The following is an 18212-nucleotide window of genomic DNA, read 5'->3' as shown; positions in this document are numbered from 1 at the left end:
GTCACTAGTCAATAGTCTGTTTGGATTCCTCCCACCCGACGACATCTTTCCTTGAATTGTAGCATCTAGCTAACCCAGAGTGCTCTATTTTGCCCACTTCCAAAATATTCATACCTCTCTTTTGGTGTGTGGAGCTTGGTAGCCTACCCTAGGTGTGCATCTTCCTCTGGGCTACACACTCGCTGGAAAAACGGTCTTGACATTGTTTTTCCCTTGCTGTCCTTAACTCCCTTCTGTCTATCGAGACAAAGGAGCAGCCCCTCTCATGTGTGCTGGCCTTTTGGCCATCAAAAGGTGGCCTCCCCATTAAAGCTGACCTCTGTGGCTTTTTCTGACAAGAGGAGAACACCTGGCATGTCCTTTGTAGGCTTTCTTGGAAGTTGGTTACACTTCTCTGTAGGAGGCCAGAAGGCTGTCTTGAGTACAGAGTTTTGTGTGCAAACGTAAACGGGCACTGGAAACCTTGGGTAACAAACTGGTAACTTACTAAAGTTGCTCTTTGCTCACCAGCAGCATGAAATTTGATGTAACCGTTAAATCTGATTTAATGCATGGAATCTTTTGATACCTAGAAGTACCAAATGTGGTGGTCCCAATCAGAAGTTAGCTGAGCTGCAATGTCGGCCTGTAACTCTGCACATACCTATGGGGCTACTAGCTCTTCAACAGTAAAAACATTGTCAGTTTTTACTGTTAGGACCTTAAAAACATGAAACTAAAAGCCCGCTCTTTTAATATAATGCACCCTGCCTTTAGGGCTCAGTAGACCTACTTTAGGGGTGACTTTTAAATATTAAAAAAGAAGGCTTGGGCTCTGTCATAGCTTGAAATGTCAAAGTCGAGTTCGCAGTCTACAACTGCTTTGCCAGTCAGAAGTATCAGGCTGAGAGTCATGCTTTTGTATTGTCACTCTTGGTGGCACAACTTGTGCTGCAGTCCTCGAGAGACACTTTAACCTAAAAGCTATAGTTACCCCTGATTCCATATACTAAGGTCTTACAATAAAGTCAAATTATGCCAATTGGGGGTAGCAGGGGCGTAACACAGGTCCCTGCAGCCACTGCGGTGCGGGGTGGCCCAAGGTCCAGCGGGCCCCCTCGGCACTGCACTCTGGCGGGAGAGATCCTGATTCAGCCCGTAGGAGGGCCCTCTTTGGACCGTGCAGGGAGGCCCCCTCAATTTTTGTTATGCCAGTTGGGGGGTAGGCTAATTTAACATGCACCTTGTTGAGGCTAAGAGCATGCGCATTGAGTGCTGATTAGCCCGGATCGGGCATTTCAAAGTCAATAACCAGTGTGTTCGAGGCATGTGGGCTGCTGAATTCATATCTATAGCATAGATCGCCGCCTAGTGTTGGGTCCGGATGATTGCACATTGTTGTCCTGGAAGAGTCTTCGAAGTATCACGAGATAGGTGGCTCCTCCCCTGGACTACAGTGCGCATGGGCATCGACTCCATCCTTAGATTGTTTTTTTCCGCCATTGGGTTCGGATGTGATTTCGTTAACTCCGGTTCGGAATCGATAAAAACAAACTTTTTCAAGGCCAAAAGGCCTTCCTCGAACCGTCGGTATTGTTTGCGTTCGGTGCCCGACTTTCTCCAACTCATCGAGTCGGATATCCGGGGGGTCGTGTGACTCTTCGGGGATCGAGGCCCAGTCGACGCAGCAAGACTTTCGACGGCATGGAGCGGAGTCCGTTCAAGCACTGTCCCGTGTGTGGATCCAAGTACCCACACATCGACGTCCACCCGGTCTGCAACAAATGCCTGTCGCCGGACCACGACGAGGCCAACTGTATGGCCTGTTCCAGGTTTCGTTCAAAGAAAACCATCAAGCTTCGGCGCGCGGCGCACCTCGAGGCCCGGCGATCGGCTCAGGCACCAGTGGACATCTTCGTCAACGAAGAAGCGGACGAGCAGCAAGTTCAACTACAAGTTTCACCTCCATCGGTGGTCGTCGAGTCAGACTACGAAGCGGACGCTGAAGGCCAAGACGTGGAGGAAGTCGTCGACGAGGTAGGGGACGACGACGAGGCCTACGGGGCCATGGAAGATAGCTCGGAGGAAGAGCTATACCCCGTTCGTACTTTTACTAAGGCTCAGGTCGAGGGATCGCCACATGGCCTTACCAGAGACCTTACACCAAAATCCACGGCCCCGCCTTCTGGCCCGGCTACGGACGCTTTAGCGGAGCCGCCATTGTCAAAACCGAAACTGAAACCAACGGTGTCGACAAAGACAAAGATGGTCGGGACGCCATCGAAACCGAAAACGTCTGCTCCCCCATCGACGCCGTCTTTGGAGGCCTCGAAGCCAAAGAAAGCTGTCGAGCCAGCAACGGCGCCAAAAGTGGCCAAGGAGCCAAGCTCAAGAAAGGCCGGCGAATCGGTGTCGAGCAAGGCAGTCGACCCGAAGTCAAAGAAGGCTGTCGAGACCGCATCGGACAAGGCCGTCGAGCCGAAAGCCAAGAGGCCTGTCGAGGCAAAGTCAACCAAGGGCGCGGAGCCAAAGTCTGGGATCCCGACGCCAAAGGTCAAGGCTGCCGATCCGAAGCCGTCGACGTCGGCAACAGTGGTCAAAGATCGTGGCGCACCGGTGAAGGATGCTCCTGCGCCTCGATCACAGACACAAAAGGCGTCAACGCTCGGGTCTTCCCCTGGGGGCGGACCGAGGCCATCGGTCGGTTCGACGAAACCATCCGCTTCCTTTACGAAGCAGGTCTCGGACTCCCTCAAGCGACTTAAGGACAAGGCTTCTGCGTCGGAACCGAAGACACCTTCCGCACCGAAGCATGCTGTCCCGACGCCACAGACTTCGACGCCGATCCTCTTCACGTTACCGCCTAAGGTGGCGCCGAAGGCCTTTGCTCCACGGTCGCTGACCAAAGACTCTGTGGTGTCGAAGACGACTCCCTGGCTGGGGGTTTGAAGCATCGACCACCCGCTTTAGCGGAGCAGTCGGAGCATTTTATCGATGCCGACACCGGAAAGCTAATGCTTTACAAAAGGAAGATTACGCCATCGAAGCCCTTGGAGTCATACACTATTCCTCTGAAGCGCAAGAAGCCTGCACAAGACACACCGGTCTTAGTTGAGCCGATGGTTACACAAACTCTCCGAGGTGCAACACCCTCACCCACCTATTCTGATGCAGAGGATGGGGAGGAGCAGGATGAGGAGTACAATTTTCCAACCAACACGGAGCCTGATGAGCAACAGGACTCGTGGGTGGACGCTGGTGATCAAGGGGAGCAGCATGCAGCCCTTGACCCTCAAGTGTTCAACGTCAAGACGTCTCCCACTGAGGATTCGACAGCATTTCATGCTTTGATTGAGAGGGCAGCTAAGAACCATGATGTTGACATGCATGCTGACCCTGTGGAGGCTGACTTCCTTTTTGACACTTTCTCCACTGCTGAAAAAACTGTGAAAACTCTTCCAATGCTTAAAGGGGTCCTCAGGCATGCTGCGGACATTTTTAAGGAGCCCACGAGGTCTAGGGTTGTTAACCCTCGAATTGAGAAGAAATACAGACCGGCGCCTGGCGATCCAACCTACATAAGGGGCCAGCTGCTGTTGGACTCTTTGGTGGTCTCTAATGCCCGCAAACGGGCGAACTCCCAAACCACGGGTGAAGCTCCTCCCCCAGACAGAGTCAAAAGTGCTGGAGGCATCAGGGAAGAGAGTAGCAGCTCAGGCGGCCAACATCTGGCGTATCTCAAACACGCAGGCACTATTGGCCAGATACGACAGGGCACACTATGACACCCTAGAGACCCTGTTGCAACACCTACCAGATCAGTTTAAGGAGGGAGCTGAGATGCTTGTCCAAGAGGGAAAGCTCATTTCCAACGCTGCTATAAAGTGTGCACTAGACGTTGCAGACACGGCAGCAAGGGCAATCAACACTAGCGTGATGTTGAGGCGTCAGGCTTGGCTCCGAATATCTGGGTTCAAGCCTGAGATACAGACTACCATCCTCAACCAGCCGGTGAACCCAGACAGGTTATTTGGTCCAGAGGTTGATACCACCCTAGAAAAGATTAAAAAAGATACTGAGACTGCCAAGTCCATGGGGGCTCTCCAGTCCCAGCAGTTTCGTGGCAACACTTTTCGTCGCTCAGGCAATCGAGGTGTTACCAGAGGCCAGATGTCACAGCAGGCACAGTTCAACAAAGGTGGGGCGCAATCCTCGTACCCCAAGCAGAGTAGAGGAGGATACCGGGGTAACAGATCCAAGGGCAGAGGCAGGGGCAACAACAGTTCCCGTTCCTCTGCCACCAACACACAGTGAATCCCTGTCACTGCCCCCCGACCATCCAACACCTGTCGGGGGGAGACTCCAGCAGTTCCTGCCGGTCTGGAAGTCCATCACCACGGACAGGTGGGTCAGGAAACTTATCCAGTTCGGCTATTGTTTAGAGCTAACAGCCACTCCACCCAACATGCCCCCAAAACACCGTCCTATGTCACAAGAGCATTTGCACTTATTGCAGCAGGAGGTTCTTGCCATGCTGCAAAAAGGAGCAATAGAGCTCGTGCCAGTGGAAGAAGAAGGCACAGGGGTATATTCCCTGTACTTCTTAATCCCCGAAAAAGGACGGGTCACTCAGACCTATTCTGGACATACGGCCCCTGAACCAGTACATTCTCTCAGAACACTTCCACATGCTGACACTGCAACAGGTTCTTCCATTGCTAAACCAGGGAGACTTCCTCGCAACCTTAGACCTCAAGGATGCTTACTTTCACATCCCACTCCACCCTTCCCACAGAAAATACCTCAGGTTCACCATCCAAAACAGGCATTACCAATTCAAGGTCCTTCCTTTCGGGGTGACCACAGCCCCCAGAGTGTTCACGAAATGTCTGGCGACAGTGGCGGCGCACCTCAGGAGACAGAACGTCCATGTCTACCCTTATCTGGACGACTGGCTGGTTCAAGCAAAGTCAGCCCAGCAGTGCGCAGTCGACATGTCCCACACTATTCACCTTCTTCACAGTCTGGGGTTTTCCCTAAACTATCCGAAGTCGCACCTTCAGCCAGCCCATGTGCGGCAGTATTTGGGCGCGACGATAGACACTCTGGCGGCCACGGCTCAGCCAAACGCAGTGAGGATAAGCAACATCCAGTCGCTCATCCAAAAGTTCAGACCACAACACTCACTTCCTGCGAGAGTGTTCATGCAGTTGATAGGCATGATGGCCTCCTGCATCTTCATACTCCCGCACGCACGGTTGCATATGCGTCCGCTCCAGGAATGCCTGGCACATCAGTGGACTCAGGCTCAAGGACAATTGAAAGACCTAGTGTTGGTGACCGGTCGGGCATACGCCTCTCTGCATTGGTGGAATCCACAGAACCTTTGCAAGGGCCGACCGTTTCAAGAGCCTGTGCCACAGATTATCATGACGACTGACGCATCTCTCCAGGGGTGGGGAGCTCATGTGCTCCACCACACGGTGCAGGGACTATGGACAACTCAGCCAAAGAAGATGCACATCAACTACCTAGAACTGATGGCAATCTTCATGGCACTCAAGTCCTTCAAAGTACATCTGTGCAACAAAGTCGTGTTGATCCGGACGGACAACATGACGGCCATGTACTACATCCAGAAGCAGGGAGGTACACACTCTCCACAGTTGTCTCATCTGGCTCAAAGCATGTGGAAGTGGGCCATTCAGAGGAACATCTTCCTCATGGCGGAACACCTCCCAGGCAAAGACAATCAGATGGCGGATCTGCTCAGCAGGTACAGCCATCAAATGCACGAGTGGGAGATACATCCATCAGTACTCCACCCATACTTCCAGCAGTGGGGTCATCCAGAGATAGACCTGTTTGCCACAAAGGAAAACGCAAAATGCCAAAGCTTTGCCGCCAGGTTCCCTCACCCACAGTCGCAGGGCAATGTGATATGGATGAACTGGTCAGGCAGATTTGCGTACGCTTTTCCACCAGCACCTCTCATTCCGCTGGTGGCAAGAAAGCTCAAGCAACACTCGATGACGCTCATCCTGGTTGCTCCAACGTGGGCACGCCAACCATGGTACACCACGTTTCTAGAACTGTCCGTGGTGCCGCATCAAAGGCTGCGCCTCACACCCAGGCTCTTGACGCAGAACCATGGCGACATTCAGCATCCAGATCCGCAACAGCTCAATCTGGCGATCTGGCTCCTGAGGTCTTAGAGCTTGGCTACCTTAATCTGCCTCCTGAATGCATGGACATCATCCGGGAGGCAAGAAAGCTCACTACCCGTGCTTGCTATGCAGCAAAATGGAAGCGGTTTGTCATTTACTGTACAGAGCACAACATCAACCCGCTAGATGCATCCATTCCTAATATCATCTGCTATTTGTTACATCTTTACAAATGCAATCTAGCATATGCTTCTATTCGGATACACTTATCCGCCATAGCGGCTTATCTTCAAAACAGGCAGCATCTCTCTGTTTTCAGGGTACCTGCCATTAAAGCCTTCCTAGAAGGGCTGAAGCGGGTCATCCCTCCCAGGACCCCGCCAGCCCCTGCGTGGAACCTCAATGTGGTCCTCACCAGATTGATGGGTCCCCCATTTGAGCCTCTGCATTCATGTGAGATTCAGTTCTTGACATGGAAAGTGGCTTTTCTCATTGCCATCACGTCTCTACGACGTGTTAGTGAGCTACAGGCGCTCACAGTACAAGAGCCATTTATACAAATCCATTCTAACAGGGTGGTGCTTCGCACTAACCCTAAGTTTCTTCCGAAGGTGGTGTCGCAGTTTCATGTTAATCAAACCATAGAACTGCCCGCATTCTTTCCAAACCCTGAAACAGTAGCAGAAAGAATGCTCCACACGCTTGATGTCAAAAGAGCGTTAATGTACTACATTGACAGAACCAAAGATTTTAGAAAGACACAACAGCTCTTTGTTGCCTTCTCAGCCCAGCACAAAGACAACCCCATTTCCAAAGCAGGAATAGCCAGGTGGATCGTTAAGTGTATTCAGATTTGCTACCACAAAGCTAAGCGCACTTTAACGGTCCCCCCCAGGGCCCACTCCACACGCAAGTTGGGGGCCTCCATGGCGTTCCTAGGTAATATTCCCTTGGAAGACATTTGTAGAGCAGCCACATGGTCTACACCACATACGTTCACTAAACATTACTGTGTAGATGTGCATTCCAAACAGCAGGCAGCTGTAGGACAGGCTGTTCTTAGAACACTTTTTCAGACTTCTGCAACTGGCACGGGCAGCCGCCGTTAATGGAGGGACTGCTATGTATTCTATGCTATAGATATGAATTCAGCAGCCCACATGCCTCGAACTGAATATGCTACTTACCAGTATGCATCTGTTCTTGGCATGTAGGGCTGCTGACATTCATATCGCCCGCCCTCCTCCCCGGCGCCCGTAGCGGTTGCAGACTTCTTCTTACACTTACTCTTGGGCATGGTCATCGTTTACACTATTGCACTCCATCTTTGCCACAATGGCTAAAAACAATCTAAGGATGGAGTCGATGCCCATGCGCACTGTAGTCCAGGGGAGGAGCCACCTATATCGTGATACTTCGAAGACTCTTCCAGGACAACAATGTGCAATCATCCGGACCCAACACTAGGCGGCGATCTATGCTATAGATATGAATGTCAGCAGCCCTACATGCCAAGAACAGATGCATACTGGTAAGTAGCATATTCACTAGCAGTCAAAATAGGGGCAGAAAGTGGGTGTAAACCTTCAAAAAACCTGTTTCATCACACCATTACTTCTGCGAGACTTGTCAGCTACTTACAGGTGGTGTGCGTGCCTTTCACATGCTTTTATCCAACCAAATTCTTGTTGCGGACTAATGTGTCTTTTCTGCAAAAGGTGATGACCCCATTCAATCTGAAGCAGTCCATTAGCCTCCACCCTCTTGTTCCCCTTTTCACACCCTATTATGAAGGAGGAGTGGTTACATTGACTGTACCCTCAGAGGGTGGTCAGTTACTATATCAAACAAATGAGGGAAATCCTTTCTGACAATTAGCCCTTCGTTGGATATTTGGGTTGGGAAAAGAACAAGGTGGTCCAGAAACGAATCTAGTAGCCCTGGATTATCCAGTGCATCAAAATATGGTATGCGTTTTCCAAGAAGGGACCTCCAGAGGGAATCGGAGCTAGAACGAAGTCTTAAACATCTGCACAAGCCCAGGGTGTCGCTATGGCTACAGTTTGTCAGGTAGCAACATATGTCTCTTCTTTCTTTTGCTAAGCATTACTGCTTGGTTTCAGATGTGAGGTGAGATGGTCATTTTGCACGTTCTTTGAGCCAGGATTTCCTTGTCGGACCATCCCTTTAGACTCACTCCCAAGGAGAAGTTTCTGATTTGGTATCTATTTAAATGGTGATTAATCAATCAGCAGGTGGAAGTTTTCATCAAAAGTTACTTGCGTTTGTTAAGAATCTTTCTGGTGCACAGTGTTTCTGCCTGCAAATGTTCACCAATCCCACACACCTCCCCCATCTGAAGGATGGCCATTTACTTTGAATGATGATATGGTTCCAATTTAGTTGTTGCATGGCACATCCAATCTGATATTATCCTTGTCTCAGCCTCTAAGGGTGATGAATAAATGGACAGGGAACGGATGTCAGTTTGGGACTATATTACTCCAGTGATGCCTTACCAGCACTGTTTCCGGCCCAAAGATGAGACTGTGACACCAACAGATGGAGGATACCTATGAACAATTTCCGAATGTAGTGTAACATCTGAGGTTGTTCAAAAGTTGAGGAACCTTCAGGTAGATATTGTGAGAAGTTGGCCTGATATGTGATGTCCACTATTCTAGTGGGCACCCTGTATCAGTCCAAACAACCCTTATGGTGATGGTTGTAAAGTCAACCTTATAGACCAGCTATCCTAGTGGTAGCATGGACAAAGCAGTCTTAGGCTAAAACTTCAGAGAGCATGTGAAGCCAGCTGTTTTACCATATGTAACCCCTTGAATACCAAATGAAAGGACACCACAAAGGTTATATATAAAATATATATGTATTTATTATAAACACAACCCATCTGAACTCTTTATGAGGTCAGAACCTAAAGCCTGTGGGGTAATGGACCTGTCACGGGTCTCAGAGGGAAACTATTTACTCTAGATCTAGTGCTAGTCTGGACATTGTGTCACTATGTAATATACTAATAAAAATAAATGTCAAACATATGCAAAGAAAATTGATTACAAAAAGTTTTTACACTTTATTGGATACCTCCCTTAAGGGTTACATTCTAAAATTAATAAAACACATCATTTTATAATGTCTATATTCATATAATAAAAACAGTCAAGAAAAACAGTCGACGCGGCGTTTCGGTGTATTTAAAATGGTGTCACCTTCATCAGGACATTTGACATTTACAGCAATCTAAAAATTAAAAAACAATGGTTTAGAAATCTTTGCTATATGACTGTGACACAAAGCAATAATTCATCTTTTTTTGCCTCTCTTTTAAACAAGGTTTTAGTTTCACAAAACAGTCTATATGACCCCACTACATTCGTAATTCTTGGAGATACCTATACAATCTTTGAAAATCAACATATATATTAGGTGGTCATTATTATAATCCCACCTCCGATTGGTAAATACCTTCAAATGAAGATTGGTTTACACCGACTTTATAGTTCGGTTTTTCTGAGGTGCCGCTTGGGCTTCACTTTTATGCTTTCCTCTTGTGGGCCGATAGGCTTACTATCTAAGGGGAGAACACTGAAACTCAAACTGAAACTTGCATATGTTTGACATTTATTTTTATTAGTATATTACATAGTGACACAATCTCCAGACTAGCACTAGATCTAGAGTAAATAGTTGCCCTCTGAGACCCGTGACAGGTCCATTACCCCACAGACTTGCTGAATAATCAGCAACTGGAATTTATTCCACAAAAATCGCAGGGTGTTTTTTGGTAATATTTACTCCCCTCCCTGTGACATTTACCAGGGGATCCTTCCACTCATTTTTTACAGTCAGAACCTAAAGCACATAACAAGTTACTCAGTTATCATACAATAAGTTGCACAAAATACAGTCGTGCCCTAGGGGCGCTGAAGACCATTTACTAAAATAGTGGTATAAGAACCACGTCTCGAACAGAGAATAGGCCTAGGGCCTAGGGAATCGCTGGGGCTACGCTGAGCTAACGAGAGTTAGGAAGTAGGAGGCTCACGGGATGCGTGTGCAGTGTCTAAACACACACGCGAGTTACCATAGGGATACAGTGGGAACGTAAGAGTCAGAAACTAGTTGATTTAGGACACTTCCGGATGGACTAGGAGAAAGCTACTGAAAACTAGGACACTAGGATAGTCAATACCCACAGGAGCACCGGAGTGCCTGCGTTACCTCACCCACAGAAGCCGGGTGCATAGGTGTAAAGTTGTGTCTGGTTTAGTCGCTGAATCCTATGGAGACCTGTAAAAAGATGCTGCAGGCGACCAGGAGAGAAGTGTCCGGTTGGATGCAAGGGCAAGAGTACCTGAAAGCAGAGGGGACAGAGTCTGGGTCACTAGCCAGTGACCAGGAAGGAACCAGGAAGGAACCAGGAAGGAACCAGACGATGTCGCGAAGCAATCAGGTGATGTCGTGAAGCTTGACTCTGCAGCCACGTGGACCAGGAGGCGTCAACGACGACCAGGAGCTGGATATGGACTGTCCCACGAAGGATCTCCCTGTTGGCGGTGTCTGCTTCCGGATTGGAGTCAACAGGCCTTGGCAAATGCAACCCACGCAGGAATCAAATATTCGCTTCGAGGCAGACCAGCAAGGTCTGAGGGGCTTCTCCTTTTCAGGGAAGCAGGGGCCAACCTGGAGCAACCAGGCAGGTAGTTTAAATTCAAAGGTTCATCATCACAGAGGCCACTAGCCAACGGGCAAGTGACCGGACAGACGCGTCGAGCACATAAGTACTAGCAGGCCCCACGCGGCACTCGGTGAGTGTGGGGGGCTGTGCGTCGGTGCAAAAGGTGCTCGGGGCTGGGGCTTCTCAATCCCCAATGCACAACTTCGAGGGTGCCTCAGAAGCTGCACAAGTAGCAAGGAGCAGGTTTTTCAAGATGTCCGGTCTCACGTCTCTCGTCGCCTACACGGGTCTCAGCTTTGCTGTGGCTGTGGATCGGGCTCAAGGAAGTCTGGAAGTCCAGTTCTTGTCAGGCTCTGATCTCGGGCTCCGACGGGAGCATCGACAAAGCAAACCGCTGATCGCTGGATGGTGCCTGTTTGCACAGGGTGGTCACTTCTTGACCACAAGGGAGATTCTTCAGTATTCTAGTTGCAATAGAATGTTGAAGGTCCAGAGTTTCGTTTCAAGTTTCAGTTCAGGATAAATCTAGAGTCTCTTGACTCAGCTCCTACCTTTATACCAATCAAAGGGGCTGGATTACCTGCTAGGTCCCTCCTATGGGTGGAACCAGGGAAGGGGGTGGTTACACCCCTTTCCCTTTGTCCAGTTTCGCGCCAGAACTGGGGCTGGAGTGCCCCAGCAACTGGTTTGAACCGGACTATGCATGGAGCACCTTATGTGCCTCAGGTAGTGTCTCATTTCATTCATCCCTCCCTGCCCCAATACATTAAGGCCTGTCTGGGATGGTGCTAGCACCTCCCAAGGCAGGAAATCTATTGTCCAAGCCTCCCTCGCTGGAAGGACTCCCAGCAGCAGGAGGTCAGACTTGTGTCTGTGGCAGCAGCATCCATTTTGTGATGCAGAGGCTCTGGTTAACTTTAACCGGGATTAACAGGAACAGCATGTCTTCTCCCTCTAGAAGGGTGGAATGCTACCCCTGTTGTCAGAACTGGCGAGGGGGTAGTATTCCAAAGTGTATGACACCATACACGACCTGTTTTAATGAAGCCAAACCAGAGTTAGCATTTAACCGCGAGGATTATAATGCACTTAAGAGTATATGGTATGGCTATATCATAGAACAGCTATAAGGACATTCCGAAAGCTGCAGACAGGCTCAGCTCATGCTAGAGCACCATCTCACATAAAACCAAGCACTCTGCCTCCAGGATTGTTAAGGCCTGCCATAGGAGTGACTTATAGGTGTATATGTGTCCAGATAAAAGGTTAGACATAGGAATACTATATCTAAGCCAGGGGTGATTACACGACCTTGCCCCAGCTGAGTGATCAGCCAGTTGTGTCAGTTTGGATGGCCAGCCAGGGGTGCCATAAGATATGCTGCATCCCCTGGTAGGCCTTGGATGCACCTATGCCCTGGGTACCTATGGTACACTATACAGGGGCTCACAAGGGTGACCCAATATCCAATTAGGTATGTACCTAAAGTACATGGAGTCCAATTTACAATGAGAACAGATAGCCTGGGGCCCTGAATAGCAGGATCCCAGGCCAACTAAGTTGAAAACCAGCTAAACACTAGGCAAAAAGTTGGGGGTAACCATAGTCAGATATCCATCCTCCTACAGATATTTCCACCAGAAGATCATTACCAAAGGTAAGTATATTTTTCTTATGCATAAAAAATTATTATAACATATGTGCATAATTTAAAATAACGATTCTGAGTTTTGAGAGTAAAACATTTATAACTTCATTGATGCAGTGCCCAGTATGAAGTGCTTCCTTTTCACATGTTGCTTTAAAGTCATGTAAAAAGGCCTCCACCTCTAAAGTACAGCTGCCAGTCCCCTCTTTATGAGATGCTGGGAACTGAAGAGAGTAGCCACCCCTTTCAACAGAGCCTATGTTCTGTTGTCAGACATTTTAGTTGAAATGTGGAACACCTTTATACGACTCACAGATTGTCAAGTTAATGTGTAAACGAGTCAATGTACACACATTAACTTAATAACGTTTAAGGGCTATGTACTCGTTGAAGAGTCCCTTAGGGTTCAAGTAAGCAGAATTGGTATTTGAGTACAATGTTAAGGGGAGGAGGGTATTAACTGGAAAAAGCACAGAACTGGTCTGAGATGCATCGCTGAAGCCCTCTTCACAAGACTGTCTCATCACAATAAGAAGGCTCTGTGTTCTCATCGATCTAAGGCGCGCACAGTAGAGACAAAGAATTATAGTATGCATGCCCTATAGCATGGGCCTCATTCAAGCTAAATACTCTAGCTCTCTGTGCTGAGTAAGCTGTGGTTAGACGTAATAGTGTGGGTCTGATATTTTGAGTGCCGATGAAAGGTAATGGTGGTTGGGACTACATAGTGGGAAGCATCTTGACCGCTGTACTTCTGATGCCTGTATGACTCACATGACTATCTGTTGTGACTCTTGACAGGACTGGCATGAGTTATGGCTCAACGACGCCTTTTGGAGGTTTCTCTTCTCCATCATCCTGCTGGTGATCATGTTCTTGTGGAGACCTTCTGCCAACAACCAAAGGTTTGTAATCCCCACCCTTGACTTGCTTCCCTGGTGACGGTGCAGTTGTGCAGGTTTGAGTGTTCTGTTTTGCAATCTGCATGAATCAACTCTGAGTGTTGGAAAGAATTCAGTATTTTAGTTTTGTCTGGTGAAGGTGCTGACTGATTCTGTCAGTAATTCGTCATGAAATAGCTGATAAAGTGACGAAGGACTGATTTCTCGTGTCTTATTTTGTACACACCGTAGCAGGGACTCTGGGTGATGTGTGAGCATGTGCCTCGGTCTGCTGGCCTTCCCCATTCCATGTCTTTGTGATAGGTGAAAAGGGCTGAGGGGCCCTGTTGCACTTTTGTATTTGTGTAGCATTTAATGGAAATGGACTGTATTCCTTCATGTGATATATATATTATTCATGAAAATTTGACCAGTCATTTCCACCCTGTAGTCTGAGGACCCCTGGGGGTCTGTGACATCTACGCAGGAGGTCTGCGGCTGTTTAAATAGTAAAAAATTATCATTAATAAAAGTAAAATTGAAAATTGAAACATTGTAAATGTTCTTTAAATGTGTAGGAATTAGACATTAGAGGCTAAAAATGTAGTTGGTATCTTCAGATTGATAAGAGCAGTGCAAGTGCATCAAACAGAATATAATATGGACAATAGAAGGCTTCAATTGAATTTGAAAAGCTCTAACATTTTCATTAAAATCAAAATTTAGATTCTTTTATATTTGGTTTGTGAATTAAATAATATATGTAATCTTTTGTGTAGCTTGTGGAGACCTTCTTCCAACAACCAAAGGCTTGTAATCCCCACCCTTGACTTACTAAGGTCTTACTTCCCTGGTGACGGTGCAGTTGTGCAGGTTTGAGTGTTCTGTTTTGCAATCTGCATGAATCAACTCTGAGTGTTGGAAAGAATTCAGTATTTTAGTTTTGTCTGGTGAACGTGCCGAGTGACTGTCAGTAATTCGTCATGAAATAGCTGGTAAAGTGACGAAGGACTGATTTCTCGTGTTTTATTTTAAACACACCGTAGCAGGGACTCTGGGTAATGTGTGAGCATGTGCCTCGGTTTTCTGGCTTCCCCATTCCATGTCTTTGTGATAGGTGAAAAGGGCTGAGGGGCCCTGTTGCACTTTTGTATTTGTGTAGCATTTAATGGAAGTGGACTGTATTCCTTCATGTGATATATATTATTCATGAAAATTTGACCAGTCATTTCCACCCTGTTGTCTGAGGACCCCTGGGGGTCTGTGACATCTACGCAGGAGGTATGCGGCTGTTTAAAAAGTAAAAAAAAATTACTGTTAATAGAAGCAAAATGTAAAATTGAAACGTAAATGTTCTTTCAATGTGAAGGAATTAGACATTAGAGGCAAAAAATGTAGTTGGTATCCTCAGATTGATAAAAGCAGTGCAAGTGCATCAAACAGAATATAGTATGGACAATGGATGGCTTCAATTGAATTTGAAAAGCTCTAACATTTCCATTAAAATCAAAATTTAGATTTTTTTTTATATTCGTTTATGAATTAAATAATATATTTTAATCTTTTGTGTAGCTTTTTTTATTGTTTCTGTAATTGTGTGCATTGTTTTGCAGTTACCAAAACACATTTGTAAAGGCAATCTTTTCAGTGTTTTTTTCTTCTCTAACAAAATATACATATTATACTACAAAATTAATGTGAAAATCAAAATAAAAGTAAACATACATGGCGCTGAGCTGCTGCTGCATTCTTTTTTTTAATGAAAATGTCTGAAGCATTCTATCACGTACAAATGGAAAAATACTATGCCAAGTTTGTTTGTTTTATTTTTACAGTTTTTATATAGCATGAACTCTTCCCAATTGCATTGGAGCGTTTTACATGAATTTCAGTTACGTCACACAATTTTCTGGGCACCAGGAGATTAAGTGATTTGCCAAAAATCACAAGATGTTGAACAGATGAATTATTAAATAATTATTTAAAAAAAAGCGCACATGTAAGACTGGGTAGTAGGATATGTATTTATGAGGAGAACCATGCCAATACAGGGCATAGTTTATGCACCATTGAACATTGTGGAATTGTCATAGAGTTGTAGCCCATTCAGGGCATCAATTTTGGAGGAAGGAATTAGTTGTCAGCCCATTCAGGGCATAATAGGTGTATGAAAAAGAGAACATTTTTTTTTATAAAGGCTAAGCTGAACCAGGGCCAGAAATCATTGGCACCAAGCAGACATAAGGGGGCCCGGATGGGGCTATGCATTACACGTGAATAACGTTATGTGCATGATAATCTGGGCGCTGTTACCCTCAATGCCAGGACAAGCCTATTGGCGTGGAACTTGTTAGGTGAATTTTTTTTTATGCAACCCCCATGCTCATAGGTCAAATGGCCTTGAGCTGCAATTATATGTCATACAATTGATAACCATGTACCTGACGACAAAGCCATCTGCAAGTTTGTAATAATGCATGAATTTAGATTTGCTAGCGAACATGAGTTATAACATGAGGTGATATTGAAATGATTAATACACGCAAGTGATTTCACGTATTGTAATTATAGGGACACAGTGTATATGTGGGATGCCTTTTATTTATGTCATCAGGTACACCTGAAGATGGCAACCATATAAAACCAGTCTGTGCTCGGTGATTGTAACAAACCATTTGCATGTCTAATCATGACGAACAGCCAATTAAAGTGTTATTTAAATGGAAAGATGACGCCGGTCGCACTGAAATTGAGAAAGACAGTGCTGCTTAAACTCGTTTGCTCAGTGCTTTTTGTTTTGGCAAATAAGAATATTGGAGGAATTCCTGTGAGTGTGCTCTATTGTCTCTGACATTGGATTGACATTGGAAAGTTGAGCAGATATATATATATTCGAGGAATGTTTGCTGTAGATACACATGCTTTGCCTACTCCTGCCATCTAGTGTTGCGTCCAGATGTTTGCAAGCTGTTTTGCTTCGAAGAAGTGTTTCCAGTCATGAGGTAAGGTGACTCCTCCTTTTGGTGATAGTGCGCATGGGCATCAACCCCATTGTGAGATTGTTTTTTCCACCATCGGGTTCGGACGTGTATTGCTGCGCTCCGGTTCGGACCATTCTTCAGGTTCCCCTTGGTGCTCAATCCACTCTACCCTTGACAATATTGTTTTCGTACGCGTTTCCCTGTTCTCCGCGTATTGAATCAGTCAACAAATTCTCTATTTCAATCGAAAACTTTGTGTGCGACCCTCGGGCCTAGCCGCGTTCGTCCAGCTTTCTGCCGATGGAACGGACTCTGTTCCAATTCTGTCCCTGGTGCCACGCCAAGTACCCCGGCACCAGCCTACATCAAGTTTGTAACTTGTGCCTCTCTCCAGGGCACAAGGAGGAAGACTGCAAAGCCTGTAAATCGTTTCGGTCCAGGAAAACTTTATGCAATCGTTGGGCTCGATGACGAGAAAGGCAACACCAAAACATTCAACACTATCCGGATATCTTCGGTGAAGAATACTAGCAGGAAGAGATCAAAGCATTGGCGGCAGAAGAAGAAGAGGCCTTTTCCGTTCCAGAGTCGGATTCTGAACTCAAGATCGATTTGAAGTGTGAAGATCTGCCTCCGGGACAGGATGCCGTGAGCACCGAAGATCCTTGCCCCCAAAACCTTTTCCAAAAAGCATAAGGCTACAGCACCACCTCTGCCCTCCGGCCGAGGTTTGCACCGTGACAATGTTTCCAATGCTCCGCCTCCTGGCTCGGCACCAAAACAAATCGTCAAGGCTTCCGGATCGGAGCGAGTCGTCCGAAATCATTTTCGGATTGGAAACCCGAAGGACAAATTTATTTCAGAGCCGAAAGCCTCTGCTCCGAAACAAAAACATTCTTCAGAGCCAAAACCTTCCGCTCCCAAAAGCAAATCTATCTCAGCGCTGTAATCGAAGTACAGCCTCTTATAGCCTCCCAAAACAATTTTAAACCTTCTTAAAGCCAAATTGGATCCTAAACAAAAGAAGATTTCTATCAATCCTGATACAGGACATAGTTCGGCTAAATCACCAGCCAAACACAAGTTTCCTTCATAGGACCCTGCATATAAGATTCCTCTAAAGAAGAAAAAGACATGGCTACCAGCCCTGCTTATCCTACCCCGCATTCCCCTCCACTTCCATTATCATCTCTTCATTTACCAATTCAAGCTCCTATATACGTAACACCTCAGGGATCTCCACATAGACAGCCTGAAGGGGATGTTATTGATGAAGAAGACACTCATTTCCCTGTACACCCATGGAGTGATTACACCATTGACACTCCATTAGTTACTGACTCAGACCTTTACCCTGCAAAGCCATCCCCACCAGACCATAATGTGGATTATCAACAACTTATTGCTAGAGCAGCAGAGTATCATGAAGTAGCCTTACACAAAAGAGTCCTTAGAAGAAGTCTTTTTATTTGAAACACTTGGGTCCACATGCAGGTAAAGTCATACACTCCCTATGCTAAAGGGTATGATGAGGCATGCAGATAACATCTTCAAACACCCTGTGCAACCGCGTACTTTAAATCCCAGAATCGATAAAAAATATAAACATTCACCATCTGATCCTGTGTTTATCAAAGGAAAATTACCTCTCGACTCCCTATTGGTGTTGAATGCTCGCAAAAGAGCTAATTCGCAAACCTCTGGTGATGCACCTCCCCCATACAAGGAATCTAAGCTTATAGATGCCTCGGGGAAACGAGTGGCTGCTGAAGCCGCTAACCACTGGCGCATCGCAAACACACAGGGCCTACTAGCTAGGTATGACAGGGCACACTGGGATGAGATGGAGCAACTGTT

At 46.7% G+C, this 18212-nt stretch overlaps 1 protein-coding gene across 4 annotated transcripts in view; it reads left to right on the top strand.

The window, feature by feature from the left end:
* Positions 1–18212, top strand: part of LOC144782007 (transmembrane protein 87A-like) — a 416501-nt gene that overhangs the window by 357501 nt on the left and 40788 nt on the right. For all 4 annotated transcript variants that reach the window (XM_078661114.1, XM_078661113.1, XM_078661112.1 and 1 more), the window contains one exon: positions 13295–13398. In XM_078661114.1, coding sequence (XP_078517240.1) covers positions 13295–13398 — 104 coding nt within the window. The remainder of the gene's footprint in view (positions 1–13294; positions 13399–18212) is intronic.

This window comes from Lissotriton helveticus, chromosome 9 (assembly GCF_964261635.1).
Source record: "Lissotriton helveticus chromosome 9, aLisHel1.1, whole genome shotgun sequence".
Lineage (NCBI taxonomy): Eukaryota > Metazoa > Chordata > Amphibia > Caudata > Salamandridae > Lissotriton > Lissotriton helveticus.
The sequence above is the reverse complement of the archived record's forward strand: the minus strand, read 5'-3'. Positions and strand labels throughout refer to the sequence as shown.